This window comes from Malus domestica, chromosome 04 (assembly GCF_042453785.1).
Source record: "Malus domestica chromosome 04, GDT2T_hap1".
Taxonomy (NCBI): domain Eukaryota; kingdom Viridiplantae; phylum Streptophyta; class Magnoliopsida; order Rosales; family Rosaceae; genus Malus; species Malus domestica.
Genome location: NC_091664.1, coordinates 28835548 through 28855427, shown reverse-complemented (window position 1 = coordinate 28855427; position 19880 = coordinate 28835548). Strand labels below are relative to the sequence as shown.

The window sequence follows — 19880 nt, the reverse complement described above, 5'->3', positions numbered from 1 at the left end:
AATTAATGATTGATGCTTGATCACCCTAGTATAATACAACCAAAATGTCACATATTTTGGTCGGTCCAATATATTTTTAGCTGAAAATAATTATAATATATATATATATATATGTCAGAATATAAAAAAAAAAAATGAAATTGTTATCAAACGACTTCTAACTTACCAAAAAAGTAACAATGAAGTTAGCAAAGTAGTAGAGGTATAAGATCTCAATCACACCCTTGTTGCCTATCCTAGATCCAACACAACTTCAGGTATTACTTCCCATCTCTGTGAATGATTGGAATCAAACTTCTAATTCTACAACTAATGATGCTTCAAGATCTCACTCTATGAAAACAGGACTTCAAACTGAAGCCATTGAAAGAAGAGATTATCATGCTTTTCATGCAAATTTACCTGAGTTACAGTCTTTAAAAATTGATGATGGTTCTAGTGCTGTGGTGGTTTTTCATTTGTAGCTGAAATTGTTGATCATAGAGAACCAAAGAGCTTTAAAATTGCAGCAACCAATCCAAACTGGTAACAGATTATGCAAGATGAGTTTGATGCTCTTAAGGGGCAATGGACATGGATTCTAGTACCTCAACCTCATGATAGAACCACTATTGGGAGTAAATGGGTGTACAAATTGAAGAAAATCCTAATGGCAATATATCTAGATACAAGGCAAGGTTGATGGCTCAAGGATATACATAAGAGCATGGTCTAGATTATTTTGAGACATTTAGTCATGTAGTAAAGCATACTACAGTGAGATTAATTCTTGCTCTTGCTACAAGTCACAAGTGGGAAATTAGACAACTAGATATAAAGAATGCATTCTTACATGGTGAGTTGCAGGAAGAGATATATATGAAACTGATAAACCTAATTCGGATAAATCTCCAAACCCTAACAACCAATCCACGTCAGCACCACCAATTCCACCATAACCTTCCCGCTGCAATCTGCAACCGACTAGCTGTACAACCTGGACAAAAGGAATGTTGCACATGGATACAACATTCCTTGACAGCTAAGACTATCACATGGTTTCTGCACCTTGTGTTCTGGTTGCTGCATCGTGGGCAGCGAGGACACCACTTGCATTTCATTTGTTTATTGCATGCGTATGTAACAGTGTATGTATATAAAATTTGCTGTCCATTGCAGCATTGGATGTAGAAAACAATTATTGAATATCAAGTTCATTATGGTATCACAGAGCTAACAGTCTAAACGACCAAAAGCTTTAATTTTTTTTCTCTTATGGCGTCCAGTTCAAGTCCCTCAAATCCCATTGCTATTCCCTCTCTTCCAAATACTTCCAATTTTCTGACTATAAAGTTGGATCGTACCAACTATCCCCTATGGCATGCCCAGATGTTGCCCTTGCTTCGCAGCAGGAATCTGGTGTCTTTTGTCGATGGAACCAACTCATGTCATCCTGCCTTCTTGAAGGATGATGCCGACCAACTCACTGATAAAGTCAATCCTGACTTTGATGCATGGATTCAGCAAGAGCTATGGTTCTCTCTTGGATCAACAGTTCGGTCCATCCCACAGTTCTTGCCTCTCTTATTAGTAAGACAAGTTCTCTTTCTGCATGGACTTGTTTACGTGACAGGTATGCTTCTCAGTCTACTGGCCGCCTCCTCCAATTGCGTAGTGAGCTTATGAATACCCATCGTGGTGATTCCTCTATTGCTGAATTTCTTGATCGCATTAATTGTCTTGCTGACACTCTTTCCCTCTCTGGTTCTCCTGTGACTGACTCTGATCTTGTTGCCATTATTTTAAATAATGTTGGGCCTGCTTATGAGAGTACTGTTGCTTCTGCACAAGCACGGGATGAGGCCATCACTTACAGTGCCTTGGAGGCTCTTCTTCTTGGTGCCGAGAGACGTCAAAAGCTTCATACTGTGTTTGAAAATGGGCCCAGTGCCCTTGCTGCTGGAAGAGGTCGTTCAGGACCTTCCCGTGGTCACGGTGCTCCTCGCGGAGGCCGTGGCCAGTTTCTTCCTCGTCCTCAAGGACAGGAACACCATGCTCATCCACTCCGACACCCTCATAATGGCGTTCTAGGTGCTCCTCCTTCTCCAACCCAATCTGGTGGCCGTATCCAATGCCAAATATGTCGTCATCACGGCCATTCTGCAATCGATTGTTTCAATCGCCTCAATATGGCCTATGAAGGACGTGTTTCTGCTCCACATCTCCAAGCTTATGTTGCTGCTGCACCGTCTCCGGCATCTGCCTCTCCCTCTGGCATTCAAAACTGGCTTTTTGACTCTGGAGCCAATGCACATATCACCTATGATTTGAATCAAGTTTCGAATCCTCGTCCCTACAATGGCACTGACAATGTTAATGGCGTGGTGGATGGATCAGGTTTGCACATTTCTCATGTTGGCACTTCTTTTATTCACACACCCCATCACTCCTTTACCCTTCCCAACACCCTTCACTGCCCAAATGCTTCTACTAATGTTATTTCCATCCATCAATTTACCAAAGACAACCATTGTTCACTGACTTTATATCCCAATTCCTACCGTGTTCAGGACCTTCAAACGGGGAAGACGCTTTTGCAAGGTCGGAGTAAAAATGGTTTTTATCCATTTTCAAGTTCTTCTATGGTCCACCATGGAGTCTCTGCATTTGTCGGTGTTCGAGTGTCGGATGCTATTTGGCATTCTAGGTTAGGTCACCCTGCAATTTCTGTTTTGCGTAGTCTCATTTCCCAAAATAAATTACCTTTAACTGGTAATGCAACCTACGACTTTTGTTCATCATGTCCCCTTGGCAAAAGTCATCAGTTGCCATTTAAATTATCTTCTTCCCAGTCATCGTTTCCTTTGGAATTAATACATTCAGATGTATGGATTTCTCCTTCTTATTCAATTAATGGTTACAAGTATTATGTTGTTTTTGTGGATAACTTTTCTCGTTATGCATGGCTCTATCCTTTAAAGTTAAAATCTGAAGTTTTTCAAACCTTTGTCATTTTTAAAAAGCTTGCAGAAAATATGTTCAACACCAAAATTAAATTTTTTCAATCTGATGGTGGAGGAGAGTTTGTCAATTCCTCTTTTAAACACCTTTTCTCTTAACATGGCATTCATCATAGACTCAGTTGTCCTCATCATCCCGAGCAAAACGGTCTCACGGAACGCAAACATCGTCATCTTGTTGAAATTGGCTTAACTTTACTTGCTTATGCGTCTCTCCCTCACACTTTCTGGGATGACGCTTTTCAAACTGCAAATTATCTCATTAATCGTCTTCCCACCAAAATCTTGAATGGCGTCTCTCCTTTCCAAAAACTGTTTTCAAAATCACCCCAGTATGATTTTCTCAAAGTATTTGGTTGTGCTTGTTTTCCCTATTTACGTCCTTACACTGATTCTAAACTTAAGTTTCGATCAAAACAATGTATTTTCTTAGGATACTCCTTAAATTATCAAGGTTATAAATGTTATGATCCTACCACTGGCAAGTCTTTTCTGTCTCGTCATGTCGTTTTCAATGAAAAGAGTTTTCCATGTAAAGAACTTGCTCCTCCGATCTTGTCAAACCCTAGTCAGTTGGACCATGTCCTCGACATTGATACCTTCCATTATACCCAACCACATTCGACCCCACGGACCCCTCATTCCCTTCCAACACCGATTGTCGTCACCTCACTCCCTCACTCCCTACCACCACCTACTCTTCCGTCATCTACCCCAGCCTTCCATTCTCACCCACCAACTCCCACTACTCATGTGAATATTGAACCTGCCAACACCACTTCACATACTGTTCCATCCACTCATCCCATGATCACGCGTGGTCAACAAGGAATTCGAAAACCAAATCCCAGATATGCTTGCCTCACTAACGTTACTAATACTTTGGTTGAGCCCACATGTTTCTCACAGGCCAATAAGTCTTCCCAATGGCGCCAAGCAATGGCGGATGAATTCAACACTTTACAGCGTACCGGCACTTGGACTTTGGTACCCTACAAGTCTTCTATGAACGTGTTACCTAATAAATGGGCGTACCGCATCAAAAAGAACTTTGATGGTTCTATCGAGCGTTTTAAAGCTCGCCTAGTTGCCAATGGCTTTCATCAGCAAGAGGGCATTGATTTCTGCGAAACCTTCAGTCCGGTGGTCACACATGCCACCATTCGGCTCATTCTCTCTATTGCTCTTCACTTTCAATGGCCTATCCAACCACAAGGCTTTGTGGATCCAAATCCTTGTATGAACTCAAACAGGCTCCAAGAGCTTGGAATTCGAAATTCACAAGTGTGCTACCATCTCTGGGATTCATAGTGTCTCAATCTGATACTAGCATATTTGTTAAAACAAATGGCAAAGATGTTATCATTCTACTTTTGTGTGTAGATGATATTATTCTTATAGGTTCAAATACTTCCAAAGTACAAGCTGTTATTACTACACTGAGTGAAATATTTTATTTGAAAGACATGGGGAAGTTGACCTACTTCTTGGGATTGCAAATTCAATACAAAAAGCAATGGTGATGTGTTTATCAGTCAAGCTAAATATGCAAAATAGCTCATTAAAAAGGCAGGAATAGAGAGTTGTAGGCATGCACCTAACACCTTCAAATCCTCATACACAGTTGTTAATGTCTGAGGGTCAACCTTTAGCCGATCCAAGCTTTTACAGGAGTATTGTTGAAGCACTCCAATATTTGACCTTCACTAGGCCTGATATTGCTCACTCTGTGAATGTTGTATGTCAATATATGACAAATCTAACTGATGCACACATGTTCTTAGTGAAAATGATAATTAGATATCTTCAAGGGACACTGCAATGTGGTATTACATATTATTCAGCTTCTAATACTCACATTTCGGCATATTCAAATGTTGATTGGGCTGCTGATATCAATACAAGAAGGTCAATAACATGATATGTGGTATTTCTTGGTCCTAATCCTATATCTTGGCAATCGAAGAAACAGTCCTCAGTTTTTAGAAGTTTCATAGAAGCTTATTACAAGGCTTTGGCAAATTGTGCTTTTGATCGAGTGTTGGATAAGGTCAATTATGAAAGATTTACATCAGTTCTTACCTGCTCCTCCAGATTTGTACTATGATAACCTCTCAGCGTTGGCACTCAGCACCAATCCAATGTTTCATTCAAGAATTAAACATCTTGACACTAACTATCATTTCATTCGAGAAAGTGTGCAAAAGAAAGATATCATTGTTCACTATGTTTCCACATACAATCAAGTTGATGATGTTCTACTAAAGAACTACACAGTCCTATCTTTGTAAAGCGCTGCATCAATCTCAGTCTTGGACATCCCAGCAGAATTGAGGGGGATAATAACTTAAATGTAATAAAATTACAGGTGGCAATTATTGATTGGTTAGTGTAATAAGGAGAGATGTAGAGGATTGCCACATATACAAGTTAGTTAGAATTGTTGTGATATAAACAGTTGTAATCTGTTGTAATGATTCATTCAATACAGTTAGTCTTTTCTTCTTCAGCTGCTAAGATCAATTCTCTCTCAGTTTTCTTGCTTTCTTCGATCTCCATTTCTGAGAGTTCTTGCAATCATTTAGTTTAGTTACACTTTTAATACTTTTAAAAGAAGTCTTTTTGTATTCTTCTCAAATCGATCACATGTTCAATACTTGATGGACAATATATGAGAAGCTAATTAATAACATACCAGAATATACAATCATTCTTAACCATCCGATCAATTGAAAGCATTTCTCAATGTCTGTAAGTAATGAGATTGCCAATTAAGTTACCTGAAGGTGTGTGCAAATATTACCCAAACTCATGATGTGGTGTATATGTACCATCTTCATTACTTTCCGATAAAATTTAAGCAAAAATATATCTACTAAAGATGTGAGCCATTTTTAAATTAAGGTTTGTTTTTACTTCTTACAGTCTCTTATATGACTTAGGGTAGAAAATAGTTTGACTAGAACTCGTGGACATGTCCTCCGCTTCCTCGAATACGACTTATATATACTCAACGAACACTTTACCCAACACCTAGAGTCATTCAAGTAGGTGAGCAAATAGGTACACAAATAGATATGTATAGACAAAGCTATAGGTACACAAATAGATATGTAGAGACAAAGCTATAAGTACATAAAGATATAATTAAAAAAAAATACTCTAGTTATCTGTTTTTTTTTTATCATTTATTTAGAAGAACGTAGTCACTAGGGTTCGAGAATACCAAACCCCTACCATTATACTGCCGACAATCACCAAACCGCCGGAAAAATTGTCCAGGACCATCTTCAAATTCGTTGAGAGGTTTTTAGGTACTGGAACAACGCACTTATGCGTGACAGTGTCCTTTGTCTCTTTTTCGTCCGTCTGGGTTGTAGCCAGCCAAGTCCGATTCAAACCGGACTATGATTCCATCAAACACTATTACCATGCGAAAAAAGTTGAGATTGTACCATAAAATCAATTGGCAAAGCTCGTGACAATAGGATTTGTGCGACGAAAATTAATCTTCGTCGCACAAAGATACTTTATACGACGAAATATTTCATCGCGCAAAGATTTTTTGTTTTGTATTTTTTTAATTAAAATAAATTAATATAATATTTTGTGCAACGAAATATTTTGTCGTGCAAGGTTTTTGACTTTTGACCTTTTGTTTTATTATTTCTCTTATTTTAATTTAATTATATTAATTGTTTGCACGACGAATTATTTGGTAGCACAAGATTTTTCGAATTTTTACTTTTTTAATTTTATTTAATTGTATGACTTAATTTTTTTAATTACTTTAATTTTAAATTGATGCATTTAAATAAAATTACAAATGAAAAATAGTGATCAAATTATCCAATATATATAATATATTTAAAATGTACACATAAATTAGCAGAGTACAATAATAAAATCCTAATACAAGTCTATTGTGGTGGTAGTGGCGGGGGATATAGTGCAATAACTTTCGCCATCAAAGTCTCAATGATTCCTTACGAACAAAACAAACATGGCCAAATAACAAACAAAAAACATAAAATAACACCAAAAAATGGGCATAATCTCCCCTAAAATTGGCATACCCCAAACTCCACCCTACACCAAACCCAATTAATTAACTCCAAAAACACATATTAATGAAAAAAAAATTAATTTTGGGGAGAAAATACCTTTTGGCAAGATTGAGAGTGAGTGAGAATGAGAGAAAAGTGAGTGTGAGAAAGTTAAGAGTTGATAGTGAGAGAGAGATGAGATAGTGAGTGAGAGTGAGAGATAGAGAAGAGAGAGAGAAGAGAGAGAGAAGAGAGATTAAGTGAGAGGAGAGAGTGTGAGAGAGAGGGTCGGATTTGAGTAGAGGCAAAGAGATGAGAGGAAAGATAATAGAGAAAGACATTGAGAAAATTGTGAGGAGTTATTTTGGTTTTAAAAACCATAACACTTTGCGCAACGAAGGATACGAGTTTACGCGACGAAATATTGGTCGCGTAAAATCTTGAAAATTTTTTAAAATAAAATTTTCCGTGTCCCATTTTTGGCACCCACCCAAACTTTTAGGATTTTGCACGACGAAATGTTGGTTGTGCAAAGTTTTGTGCGATGAAAAATTCGTCTCACAAAGTCTTAAAAAAAATCCCGCGCCCCATTTTTTTGCGCTCTCCCAAATTTAAGGATTTTGCACGACGAAATTCATTCGGTGACCGCGAAGTAACCGAATGAGTTGCCGAGCTGGGGCAGCCCAAGCGTGACCTATACATATAGGTTTGTCACGCAAAATTTTAAAAAATTATATTTTTCAAATTTAAAATATAAATAGGGTTTAGGAGACCAAATGTTGATTTAAATTAGTTTAACAATATAAAATATTAAATTAAATAAAAAATAAGTAAATAGGGTTTAGACGACGAAAGTTAACTTTGGGCTCAAGAAAGGAGTTGGCCCAAAAGGAGGCCCGAAAGGGAGATAGCCGAAGCCCAGTCGAAGCCCAGAAAGCAGGGAAAGGCCTTTTCTGACTTGGTGCAGTTCATGAAGACCACTTGCTTACCTACCCAAAGGTCAAGTGGTGTAGACTGGTCAGCTACACAGCCCATAAAGTACTTTATGGTGGCATTACATGTAATATAGTTGATGAGTCATCACCCGCAAACCGCATTCGGGCAAAGCTGCTGCTACCAAAGGCCAAGCCGAGTTGTCTATATAAGAAGAAAGAAAATCCAAGATTAAGGACACTCAAACAAACAAACAAATGCAAGCACAAACTCTGCTCAAAGCCAGATTTGCCTTCAAAACAAAGCTGTAGTCAGCCTTCATCCCTTTCGGGATAAACCTCCATCCCTTTCGGGATAACCCTCTCTTCAACCCTTTGTAATAGCTCTGCTACCTTGTTAAACCTTGCTGTAGTATCGATTCATCTTTTGTAATCTCTCTCTCTCTCTACCCCTCTAAGCTTTCAGACCTTTGACAAAACTACAAAGATAGGAACCTGCAAGACGAGCAACCTTACCCGATAAGGTTTAACCTTGCCCGACCTTCTTTGCTTTAGTTTTGTCTTTTCAATATGTTGTATACTTCCAGTTATATGCAAGTTATTTCTAGCAACATGACTATTAAAAAGCTTTCTCAGCACTTGAATCCGATTTGAATATATTGTCAGTGTTCAAACCAGATCCAAGTCCTAAGCCCTCGGGCATGTAAATCTGATCAGTTAAAAGTCCTTGGCCTCAAGGCATAAAAAAGAACTTTATGTGGACTTAACCCATCCACGACAGTCCTTGATAAACGAGAAGTCCGAAGTTACTTGGGGCGCAAGTAATCAATCTACCTTCTAGTTTTCTTTCTATTATATCATGATTACCATAGAACGCTTGGGTATGGAATGGATTCTAATGGAAAGCCTCAAGGCCTACACCTAAGGCCCCACAAAGGCATCCATTTGGATTCATTCCGTTCGGCGATCTAAAGAGTCTAAGTATAAGAATGAACTCTGATGGGAAGCCTCAAGGCCTACACCTAAGGCCCCACAAAGGCACCTATTTGTGTTCATTCTACTTCTTAGATTCGGGTAATCAGAAGTATAGTAGTTAGAAAACTCCTACAACCACGAGAACAAATATGATGCGTTCGAGCACTGGTTTAGTTATTTATGGGAAGCCTCAAGGCCTACACCTAAGGCCCCACAAAGGCACCTGTTATAACTAACACGGTTTCTTGGATACATACATATATACAACTAAAGCACGACAACCATTTTACATCTGCCATGCTAAAGATGGCAGTGGCACGCCTGAGCACCTAAATGTTAACCTTGATTGTGAGCCTCAAGGCCTACACCTAAGGCCCCACAAAGGCACCTCTCAAAGTTAACGTTGTCCTTCTCTTTCAGCCTTGCCCAAAGAGTCTTGCCCGAAGAGACTTGCCCGACGAGACTTGCCCGACAACGCCCGACAGCAAAGCAAAAGCCCGACAGCAGCCCTCAACCGACGCCAACCTCCAGGGGAGCTGTGTGCTCGTCGGCCAGGAAACAAACCTCACGGAAATTCCTGACACGAACAGGGATAGTAGCATGATGACGAACAATAATTCATCTTTTTCGTTTTCGCGTCTATTTTTCTTTTAGCTGGACAACTCCTTTGTATTTTTTTTTCATGGGGAACATGTTTTTCTCCTTGACTGGTGTTTTCATTGTTTATTCTACTTTCTTCCTTGGTGGAATATTTTGTTTGGTGGAATTTCAATGAATTATTAGTTGGACCCGAAAAAGTATATGCTTAGGGAGTCTTGTTTATGCATTCTTCCCTTATCTTTAGGGTTGGATTTTATTATCATATTATCATACCAATTATATTACCAAACCAAAATACAGAGGTAATTATGAACAGGCTTTCCATGATTTTTGGGCTGTTTATGCATCCATGTTTTCCTCGTATGAGTTGAGTGAGTGATGAGTCTTCATCTCTTATGGTTCTCATTTTGAAGAACTAGTCTATAAGGACAAATGCATATTAACAACAAGATTATATTAGTCTATATTCAAATTTTCGGATTTTCAGATTCGGTTAACTTTGTGCACTTCTATACAATCTATGAATAGTGCACTTGCAGACAAAATTTGATTAGAATTAATATTTTTTAGGTTGCTTTAATTTACACATCAATCATAAAAGTGTGCAGAAGGTGTTAAATGGTCTCGGATTTGGGTATGAAAAAATTCTTGCATGTGTAGATAATTGTATATTGTTTTGTAAGGAAAACAAAGAGTTGGATAAATACCTTGTGTGCAATGAGCCGAAATATAAAATAGAATCTCATAATAGACGGAAGAAATTTCCACAAAAAGTGACAAAGAATGAGATTTCCACAAAAAGTGATGTGTTATCTTCTATTAAAGCGTAGATTGCAGCGATTTTACAAGTCCACACATACTGCAAGCGACACGGGATGGTATAAGGAAGGACGGGTTAATAATGACGTTATCGTTACGAGGCATCTTGTAAAAGGGAAGGCGTTAAAAAAATTCGATCGGATGTACTCCAGTTTTTGTAGCTGACCCACACAACGTCAAATTAAGGCTTACTATCGACGGATTACTCCGTTCAGGATTCTAAACTAAACTCACAACACTTGATCGATCGTCGTAGTTCCTTATAATTTGCCGCTTTGAAAGTGAATGAGAAAAGATTATATGATGATGACTCTACTAATTACCGAAGATTGAGGAAGGTTTATTTGCGCTGTTGTTTAATGAATTAATGGATTTATGGAAAAGTAGTATCCATACATATGATAAGATTCCAGGAAGATGTTCACCCTTTGGTTAGAAAACAAGTTTGCAGAAACAAGTTGAACTCGGATCTTATATTTGAACTTTTATGATGTATATCCGAATATGGCTACTTTCATTCATTTTGTGTAAGATGCTACGTTGTTCGAAGCTTTCTTTTCGCTTATTTCTTTATAAATTGGATGGTGAATTTTATTAATCTATATGACTTACTGACATATGATATTTGTTTTTGATTTCCAATCGTAGTCTTGACAAGGGATAGTGGCTGATGACAGACAATAATCATGTTTTTGTTTTCACGTCTATTTTTCTTTTAGCTGGACAACTCTTTTGTATCGTTTTACATGGGGAACATGTTTTTCTCCTTGACTGGTGTTTTCATTGTCTATTTTACTTTCTTCCTTGTTGGAATATTTTGTTTGGTGAAATTTCAATGAATTATTAGGTCGACCCGAAAAAGTATATGCTTAGGGTGTATTGTTTATGCATTCTTCCCTTATCTTTACGCCATAAGTAGAATGTTCATTAGAAAAACCACCAAACCGCCGGAAAAAATGTCCAGGAACATCTTCAAATTCGTTGAGGGGTTCTTAGGTACTGGAACAACGCACTTATGCGTGACAGTGCCCTTTGTCTCTTTCTCGTCCGTCTGGGTTGTAGCCAGCCAAGTCCGATTCAAACCGGACTATGATTCCATCAAACACATCATCATGTGAAGAAAGTTGAGATTGTATCCTAAAATCAATTGGCAATATGGAGAGTAACTCAACCTCTTATAAGGTCATTCAAGGCCTCTCCTCCCATCAATGTAGGACTTATTCACAGCACGCCCCTCACGTATGGCGAATTTTCAAGCCTAACACGTGGACAACACAACGGGGTAACATGGAGTGCGTATGGCCGTTTGGCTTCACACGTGGGACAACCTGCTCTAATACCATAAAGAAAGTTGAGGTTCTACCATAAAACCAATTGGCAATATGGGGAGTAACTCAACCTCTCGTAAGCTCATGCAAGGTCCCTCCTCCCATCAATGTGAGACTCATTCTCAACACCATGATTCCATCAAACACCATGAAGAAATAAAGCACCAGAGTTTGATGGCGGCCGCTTTTGGATTCACCAGGATTCGAAAGATTATGGAGAAGTCGATTTTATTTATTTATTTTTGAGTAATTTGTGGTTGTCAATTTTAAATGAAGGAAGCTGGAGAAAGAAGCTCATGGTTCAGAAGGGAATCGTGAAGAATGAAAAAGAAGTGGCTCTTCCCAACAACTAAAACTTTAATGTCGATCTTTCCATCTCAATATGATATTTGAATTTTAATGTGGATGTTTCTTAATTATGTCAGTATTTGATGTCTGCAATGGCATGAATGATTTACTTCCTGCTAGACTTGAGGATTTGGTTATTTGTCAAGTGTACAATGACAGAAAAAAGGATCAACATCCCTCTCTGAAATTTATGAACATGTTATTAATTATGTTAGAAATCCGCTGAGGAATTATTGCAAATTAATTGGACTTTGTAACTTTCTTAATCATAACTGATTACCTATCCTTCCTCATCACCTAAGCTAACCCAAGGCTTAACTATCTTGTGTACTTGTTTAGGACTCACTTAGTTCATTCGAGTGACGTATATGCAAGAGTCATAGTTAGCTCATGTTACCACAAGATAATAATTTTTAAAAAACATTACATAAACTGCTCAGTAACGGAAACCTAGCAATATTGCAAGACAAGTCACTGTCCATACCAACTCTAAACAACGCTCTCCAAGTAGGGATGGGCAAATACCCATCGGTTATGGATAACCGCGGTTACCCGTCCATTTAAATTTCACGGTTACGGTTATGGGTAACCGTTTAGATAAATAAACGGTTATGGGTATAATCGTTTACCCGCGAAATTTAAATGGGCGGTTATGGGTATTAACCACGGTTATAAATGGGTAACCATTTACCCATTTATTTTATATATGTAAAATTAACATAAATCATGTTCCCTATCAGACAAAACTTATATCAATGCTATTGACTATAGTGCATGATTAGCTAATATAATATAATTTTCCTTAACCACTTTAAATTTCATGGTCCATTATATATATTATGTTAATATTTTACATTCCGAGTCAAATAACCCAAAAATACTGTTTTTTAACAGTTTTCATAACCCAAGAATACTTAGCAAATTTTATATTACCTTCATTGCTAACAGTTAAAAATATCGTCTGTAAACTATTATTTCAATTATTGGAATGGTATACGGACTTAAAAAATTAAAATGCGGAAATGTATGATGAATGTACCTATAATGGTGTTTAATTGTTAGAAAAACAAAATTATGCAAATTTTTCTTTTTTAATTTTCAAGTTGTTAAAAAAACACGTAGACAGGTGAAAAATGAGTAAATGGTAAAAAAGAAAGGACAAACGGATTTAAAAATGATAAATGGGTAAACGGGTACCAAATGGTTACGGTTAAATGGGTACACGGTTATAAGTATGGTTAACCGTTTATAAACGGTTATGGGTATGAGTATAACCGTTTAGATAATTATCCAACGGTAAACAGTTATGCGGGTATGAGAATAAACGGTTATAGATAAATAACCACAGTTACCCACCCGCCATAACCGTTGCCATCACTTGGAGACTCCAAGTGAGCCTGTGAACCTCACGGTTTGCAAATTGCCTATACTTTTCTTTTTCGATCACACTAAATTAAACCATGCACCTTTTCTAAACCTAACTCATAATTTCATTCTTCCTGATCACTTGGGCTAACCCAAACCTCAACTATTTTGTGTACTCTTTGGGACTCGTCATAATTCAATATATGCAAGATTAGTAGTTCTGAAACTGCATAAATGGTTTTATTTGTAAAGTACGAAAATATGGTTCTATCAGAGTCATCATTCGAATATGGCTCCTTTTCTTCATTTTTGCTTCCTGGGCTTGGTTAACAAAACCTTTTGGACGATTATTTTTCGAGGGACATCAATTTTTTGGAAGGAGGGATTCTCTTGCAATTAAGACATAGATTTAGTGGTGTCATCAGTCCAATAGATACTTATCACGTCCTAAAAAATAAATCATTCATTGAAAGGAACTTTAATGAAAAGCTCAAAGTTCACTTTAACAAAAAAACCACATTTTTACACTAAAAATTCAATCCTGGTACTATTCATTTTACTCTTTATTTTATCCTTATCGTTAAAATTCAAAGTTTTCAAGTCATTTTCATTAGTTTTCCCTTCATTTAATAGATATTTATCATGTGGTGAATTAGCAACAAGAAAGCATGTATCTTTCTTGAGGTTTACTTCACTTTTCCCTCTACCCAAACAATATGAAGCAAATTGACCAAAAAAAGAAAGGTAGTACTGCTACACATATTTTTACTTCTCATATACCCTTCTCAATTTTCGGCCATTGAATCGGATGAATTGAAGAACATCAATGGCCAAAAATTGACAAGGCTGTGTGAGAGATAAAAATAAGTGTGCGAATAGCACTATCCAAAAAGAAAACAATGGGTACACAAATTTTTTATAGGAAAAACTATGAAATCTTATTGAAATACAAAGAGACATATAGTACAATAACCCCACTAATATGAGGTGGATGCAAATTTCGTCCAAGGTTGAGTGGACGAAACGCCACCTACAAAATAATAAATATCAGTAGCCTAATTGACAAACTAGAGAAAAAGAGGAGGATATCTGACAAATGGCTTCTGATGCCTAAGACAAAGAGATAGTTTGAGAGAAACTAATACATAGAGAACTTTGAGTCAGTAAGAGCATATTCAATGGGAATCCCTATTTAGAGACTCCCCCACCACCATTTAGAGACTCAAAAGGAATATACTTATCCCTAAAAGATTATTAATTCCAATAAGAGTGTCCTTATAGTATAGTCCTTAAATTTGGGGAATAAAAGATCAAAAACTCATTGTTACTTTTGTAGCCGTCAATCTAAACAGTATTAAAAAAAAAAACCAAAAAGTTATCAAGATCGTTGATTTTTCTTGATTTTCTTCATAAACAAAAGAAAAATCAGTGGGACCATGCATGCAGCAGCACAACAGCGAGGAATCTGCACGTGGGTGGGCCAAGTTTTCCACTCAAAATACCCCACTGGCACCGGCACTTTGCTCCCGATATTGTCCTTATATGTGGGGACTCGAATCTTGTATATGGTCTGTCTCTATACTTTATGGACTCAACTTCTTTATTTCTCATTTATAGGGTTAATACGGTGGTGAAGACAACTTTAAGGACTAGCATTGGAGGTGCTTTAAGTGGTGATTACCTATTTTCCTGTTGAACTTGACTATTTATATACCTGAACACTCGTAGGCAGCTAGGAATGGAGGCCACAAACATACTATATTTTGCTAGTGTGCCGAAGATCAGTCTCTGCATAGCTCGTGAGTAGTCTAAAAACTCCCTGGTTGATAACTGCAGAATAAGGCCGGAGACCCAAGAGGAGACTCCAAAAAATCAGCTTCCTACCGTCTACGTGTCATTTTTCAATTAGATGTGATTAATTCATCCATCCACATAAGTTCCAAAAATAAATAGCTAGATCAAACAATCTCACTGATTTGGAGAACAATGGGTTAAGTACGCAAGTTCGACAATAATCACCATTTTTCCAAGTTCTGTACACAATTTATTTTTAATCGTCAACATTCTTTAACAATTTATGACCTAAAAAGTTGCGAGGATTGATGTTCTAAAAATTTAAAAAGAAAAACTGACAAAAGAGAAAAGATGAAATGAGAGAGAAGACTCACTCTTAGTCTATTATATCTAAAGAAAAGAGTTTCTTAAACTGGAATTAAGGAAAACATTAACCGAATGACTTGGTAGCAGTCTACAACCAGAGAAGAAACACCCAAGTATGAGTCTATCACATCATAGGGTATAATTAAATTTAGAAAGAAAAAAAGGCAATTGATAATTAAAAGCGAGGTTTTGATGATCAGTTCAAGTCCAGCATTGCTTCTTCTTGAATCCTAGCTAGCATCTCATGGACTGCGGTTGCAATTTCATCCACTGAAGTCAGCATGCACTCATCTTCAACCTGCTTAATTTTTAAGGATTCATCACAAAAACATATACAAATTCCTTCATCTTAACTTCTAATTATTTTGTTTTCGCTAAATTAAATTTTGAATTGATTTTCCAATTACCTTGAGGCTGAGAGAATAGAGCACAATATCATCAGCGGTGACAACATTGAGATGGAGAACGGTGAGGTGCATATCATGCAACCCAGAAACAATTTTCAAGAGCTGCTTTGGGAGCCTTTTGGATCTTACTTTGAGGCTTGCATGGCTCTCCACCATTGTCACTTCTATGTCAGCTGCGATATTGCTCGACCTGCACTCGAGCAGCGGCAGCTCCGCCATGGCGGCCACCGTTGACTCATGATCACTAGTAGACCTTGTTGAGTACTGTGGGAAGGTAAAGAATTCGGAAAAAGGCGCACAATTATTTGGCTTTTGAACGCCAAGGAATTGCACTTCTTGCTCTAGCTCCTTCACAAAGTTAATCGCACCCCCAATGATTGATGCTTGATCACCCTAATAATACAACCAAAAGGTCACATATTTTGGTCTGTCCAATATATTAAGTGGCGTGTAATAACTTTTTTAGTTTTTAGCTGAAAATAATTATCAAATAAATTTCATTTTCAGAAATAATGAAGAAGAAAAAACTAAAATAAAAAACGAAATTGTTATCAAACAATTTCTAACTTTATCTAAAAAAAACAGTGAAATTAATTAACAAAGTAGTAGTAGGAATGTATATATAATTAGTACCCTTTGGACGTACGACTCGGGCATTATAGATCGAAGAACGGAGAGATACTCATTCATCTGTTTTCTTCTGTTGCGCTCAACCGCAATGTGAGTCATTCTCTGGTTCTCAATCTCCTCCTCGTTCTTTTTACTCTTGGCACGACGTCGTTTCGCACGAGTACTGCTAGATACGTTGATTGTGTCCTCCAATGGTAGTTGAAATTCGGGTTGATCACCATCAGGGTTTATAGTGCTGGCAACTGGGTTTGGATTGGAGAGGTGCAATTCGTTGAAGTGCGATACCATTGAAGGCGGTGAGGAATAAGTATCATAGTTAGGGTAATTCTGGTCTGTTTGGTAGCCGAGAAAATCAAGAGAGGCTTGCTGCTGATCATCGACATAGCTCAAATTTCCTCCTAACAAGTTGTAGAGGTCTTTGTTAGTGCAACTAAATGGATCTTGAGGGAAAACGACGGCTTCCAGAGCCATTTGCTCTGTGCCAGCTCTCTCTCTCTCTCTCTCTCTCTCTCTCTCTCTCTCTCTCTCTCTCTCTCTCTCTCTCTCTCTCTCTCACTCTGTGTCTCTTGGTAGTTAGTACTTTGGCTTTTAAATGCAACTCGTGAGTTATTTAAGGTTGGGGAAACTGAGCTTTTAAAGGGCTTCATGATGAACCAAATCCACAAGAAATTTTTGTGTGTTGAGAATATAGTCACGTAATATTATTATTTCACGTGTTATAATAGTGGTGAAAAATAGAATTAATATAGCTTACTTTTAGAATATATTAACTAACAAAACATACATGTGTTATAATTTATCTAAAATAACACCACGTAACGATATTCCGAATACATCAAAAAAGTTACTCTAAATCCACAGCACACTACACGTGAAATAAAGTTGGACTAATTATTGCAGGAGAGGGAACTTAACTTAGCATGCTAGCTGCACATCAAGTGATCTTGGTTAGAAGATACTTTATCCGTGTGTATATGCATTTAACAAAGACACATACAGTTCAGACATATATAAACATGTCACGTAATGAATGGATTAAAAATGATATTTTAATGTCAAATCTTGCTGATTTGGAAGCATAAATAATACCATTAAAATCAACAGAATGATCCACTCGTGAAAAATTGCAAATGATGACAAACATTATGGAATATGGATTATTTAATTATGAAATCAGAAAAACGATACTAAACGTCATCAATTTATAGCAGCTTGTGTTTAGCCAAATTGAATAAAATAGTGTACATGCTTTCTTTTATGCATGTAAGTTCGAATATTTTTCGCTTATCTTTAAATTAATTTAGAATAAACTATCATCTATTAATTTCATAATACTTTGTTACTAGTTCTTCTTTTGTTTTTTAAAGATGGAATTGAGTTCTGACATGTTGAAATATAGGATAAGTGTACAAAGACAAAATGATTCTCCCACCACATACTACTACACACGCTGTACTGTTTTACATTGTCTGTAATTCATGTATGTAACTAGGTAAGCTTTGTTATTTTTGTGAAGATTCATATAAGTAACGTTATTTTCGTGACTAATTTTGAGATGAGAACTATAAACATATAATCATATAAAACTGGGGACGGGGTAAATTAACATTCTCCTCCATTACCCGTGGAAGAAACAAACTACCGAGCTAATTATGATGTTTTGCATTAGGTAATAAAGTGTGGTTTGCACGTGCTACTCTGCCAGCTAGCTTTATGGAAGCTTGAAGAACCTGTGAGCCTGTGACTGTGAGAGGCCGAAAGGCATTGTCATTTGGTAATAATATGGTCGGATCGATGTAGTACAATCCAGTGAGAGAGAAGACGAAGCAAAAGGCTTATGATCAATACAGAGATTCTTACAAAGTTGAGACCACAAAAGCCTAAGAACTTTGAGAGAGCCCTGCACATATGGCAGCCGCTGTCATGCATGCATAGGCTTGTACAAAGAATCAATGTGATCCAATACAAACAACCAATTGCTACATCACCACTCCACACTGTGACACAATCACTGTAATATGTGTAGCTCTCTCATTGTTTGTGGAATTATATGAAATATGGGGTGCTGGGAAGCTTTTTGCTCACACATTTTAGTACTACTTTTTTAGATTTTCTGTTCATTTTATAGTGTTGTAAGATAATCCGAACCGTTTAATCTTTAGTTCACTAATTATAGATAAACTCTTCAATCAACAAAATTAAAAATCGTTTGATCGTTCAATTAATTTGTCAAAACTGTAATGTATAAATGAAGGGAAATAATAGTACGCACTTTTTTCTTCTTATTGCACACTATATTTATTAATTATGTCTCTACAATCTTTTTTTATTTCTTCAGTCTATTAAACAAATAGGAAAAGAGTGTGAAGGGAGAGAAAAATGATTGTGTAGATATTACTTTTCTAATTAAAAAATATGGTTCATTTATTTATTGGATAACTATTAGGTGACATAACGATTTTAATTGTTTTTTACATATATAATCTCTAAAACGTGACCTAAAAAATAAACGTTTGTGATCGTACATCACAAAGCATTGCAAAATGAGAAGAATAACTAGGAAACTAGAATAAGAAGTTTGCTAGCTTTTTCCATGCATTCCCTGTCCCCCAAGACTAGTGTATACTTGTAGGGCTTTCAAATTAAGGGAGGAGATTCACAGCATAGCCTCAATTAAGATGTCTATCCTCATTGTTCTAAAATTTTCCGCCTAGCGCTGCATAGGCAAGGCTGGCCACCGTCCCGATTAATGCCTAGGTGTTTGAAAATTAAGAAAGGGCGCCTAGACCGCCTAGCCCACCCAAACCCGTGTAAACACCTGCCTAGGTTGCGACTCACTATTCACTAAGATAGAAAATATATAACTTTCATTTTGTATTTTATTGTTTCCAATAAATTGTAAGAGATTTATTGAACACTTAAATAAACACACATTATATGTTTGCTCCTCATGTTTTCATTATGTTCCAATACTTCATAATATATATGTCATTCTATTTTCTAGTTTATGACGAAATTATATATATATATATATATATATATATATATATTAAGTATAAATAGATACTTATTTACACGAAATACAATAAATTTACTTAAATACGTCAGTCCACCTAGGTGTTAGGCTCCAACCCGCAGTCTGACTAGCACCTAACGTCTTTTAGAACATTGTCTATCCTTTGATCATACACAGGAATCTACTGAATTTTAGGTTACTGTGTTCTAGCTATCTAGGTTCAACTTTATTGAAACTTTGACGAGAAATATTTTC

General features: G+C 36.9%; 1 protein-coding gene across 1 annotated transcript; it reads right to left on the bottom strand.

Annotated features, from left to right (window-relative positions):
* Positions 1-15582: 15582 nt before the first annotated feature.
* BHLH9 (transcription factor bHLH96-like) lies at positions 15583-17161 on the bottom strand. The gene is given in 3 exon segments (NM_001294128.1): positions 15583-15870; positions 15980-16372; positions 16613-17161. Coding segments are annotated over 3 exon segments (963 nt in total). The 5' UTR covers positions 17081-17161; the 3' UTR covers positions 15583-15768.
* Positions 17162-19880: the final 2719 nt, after the last annotated feature.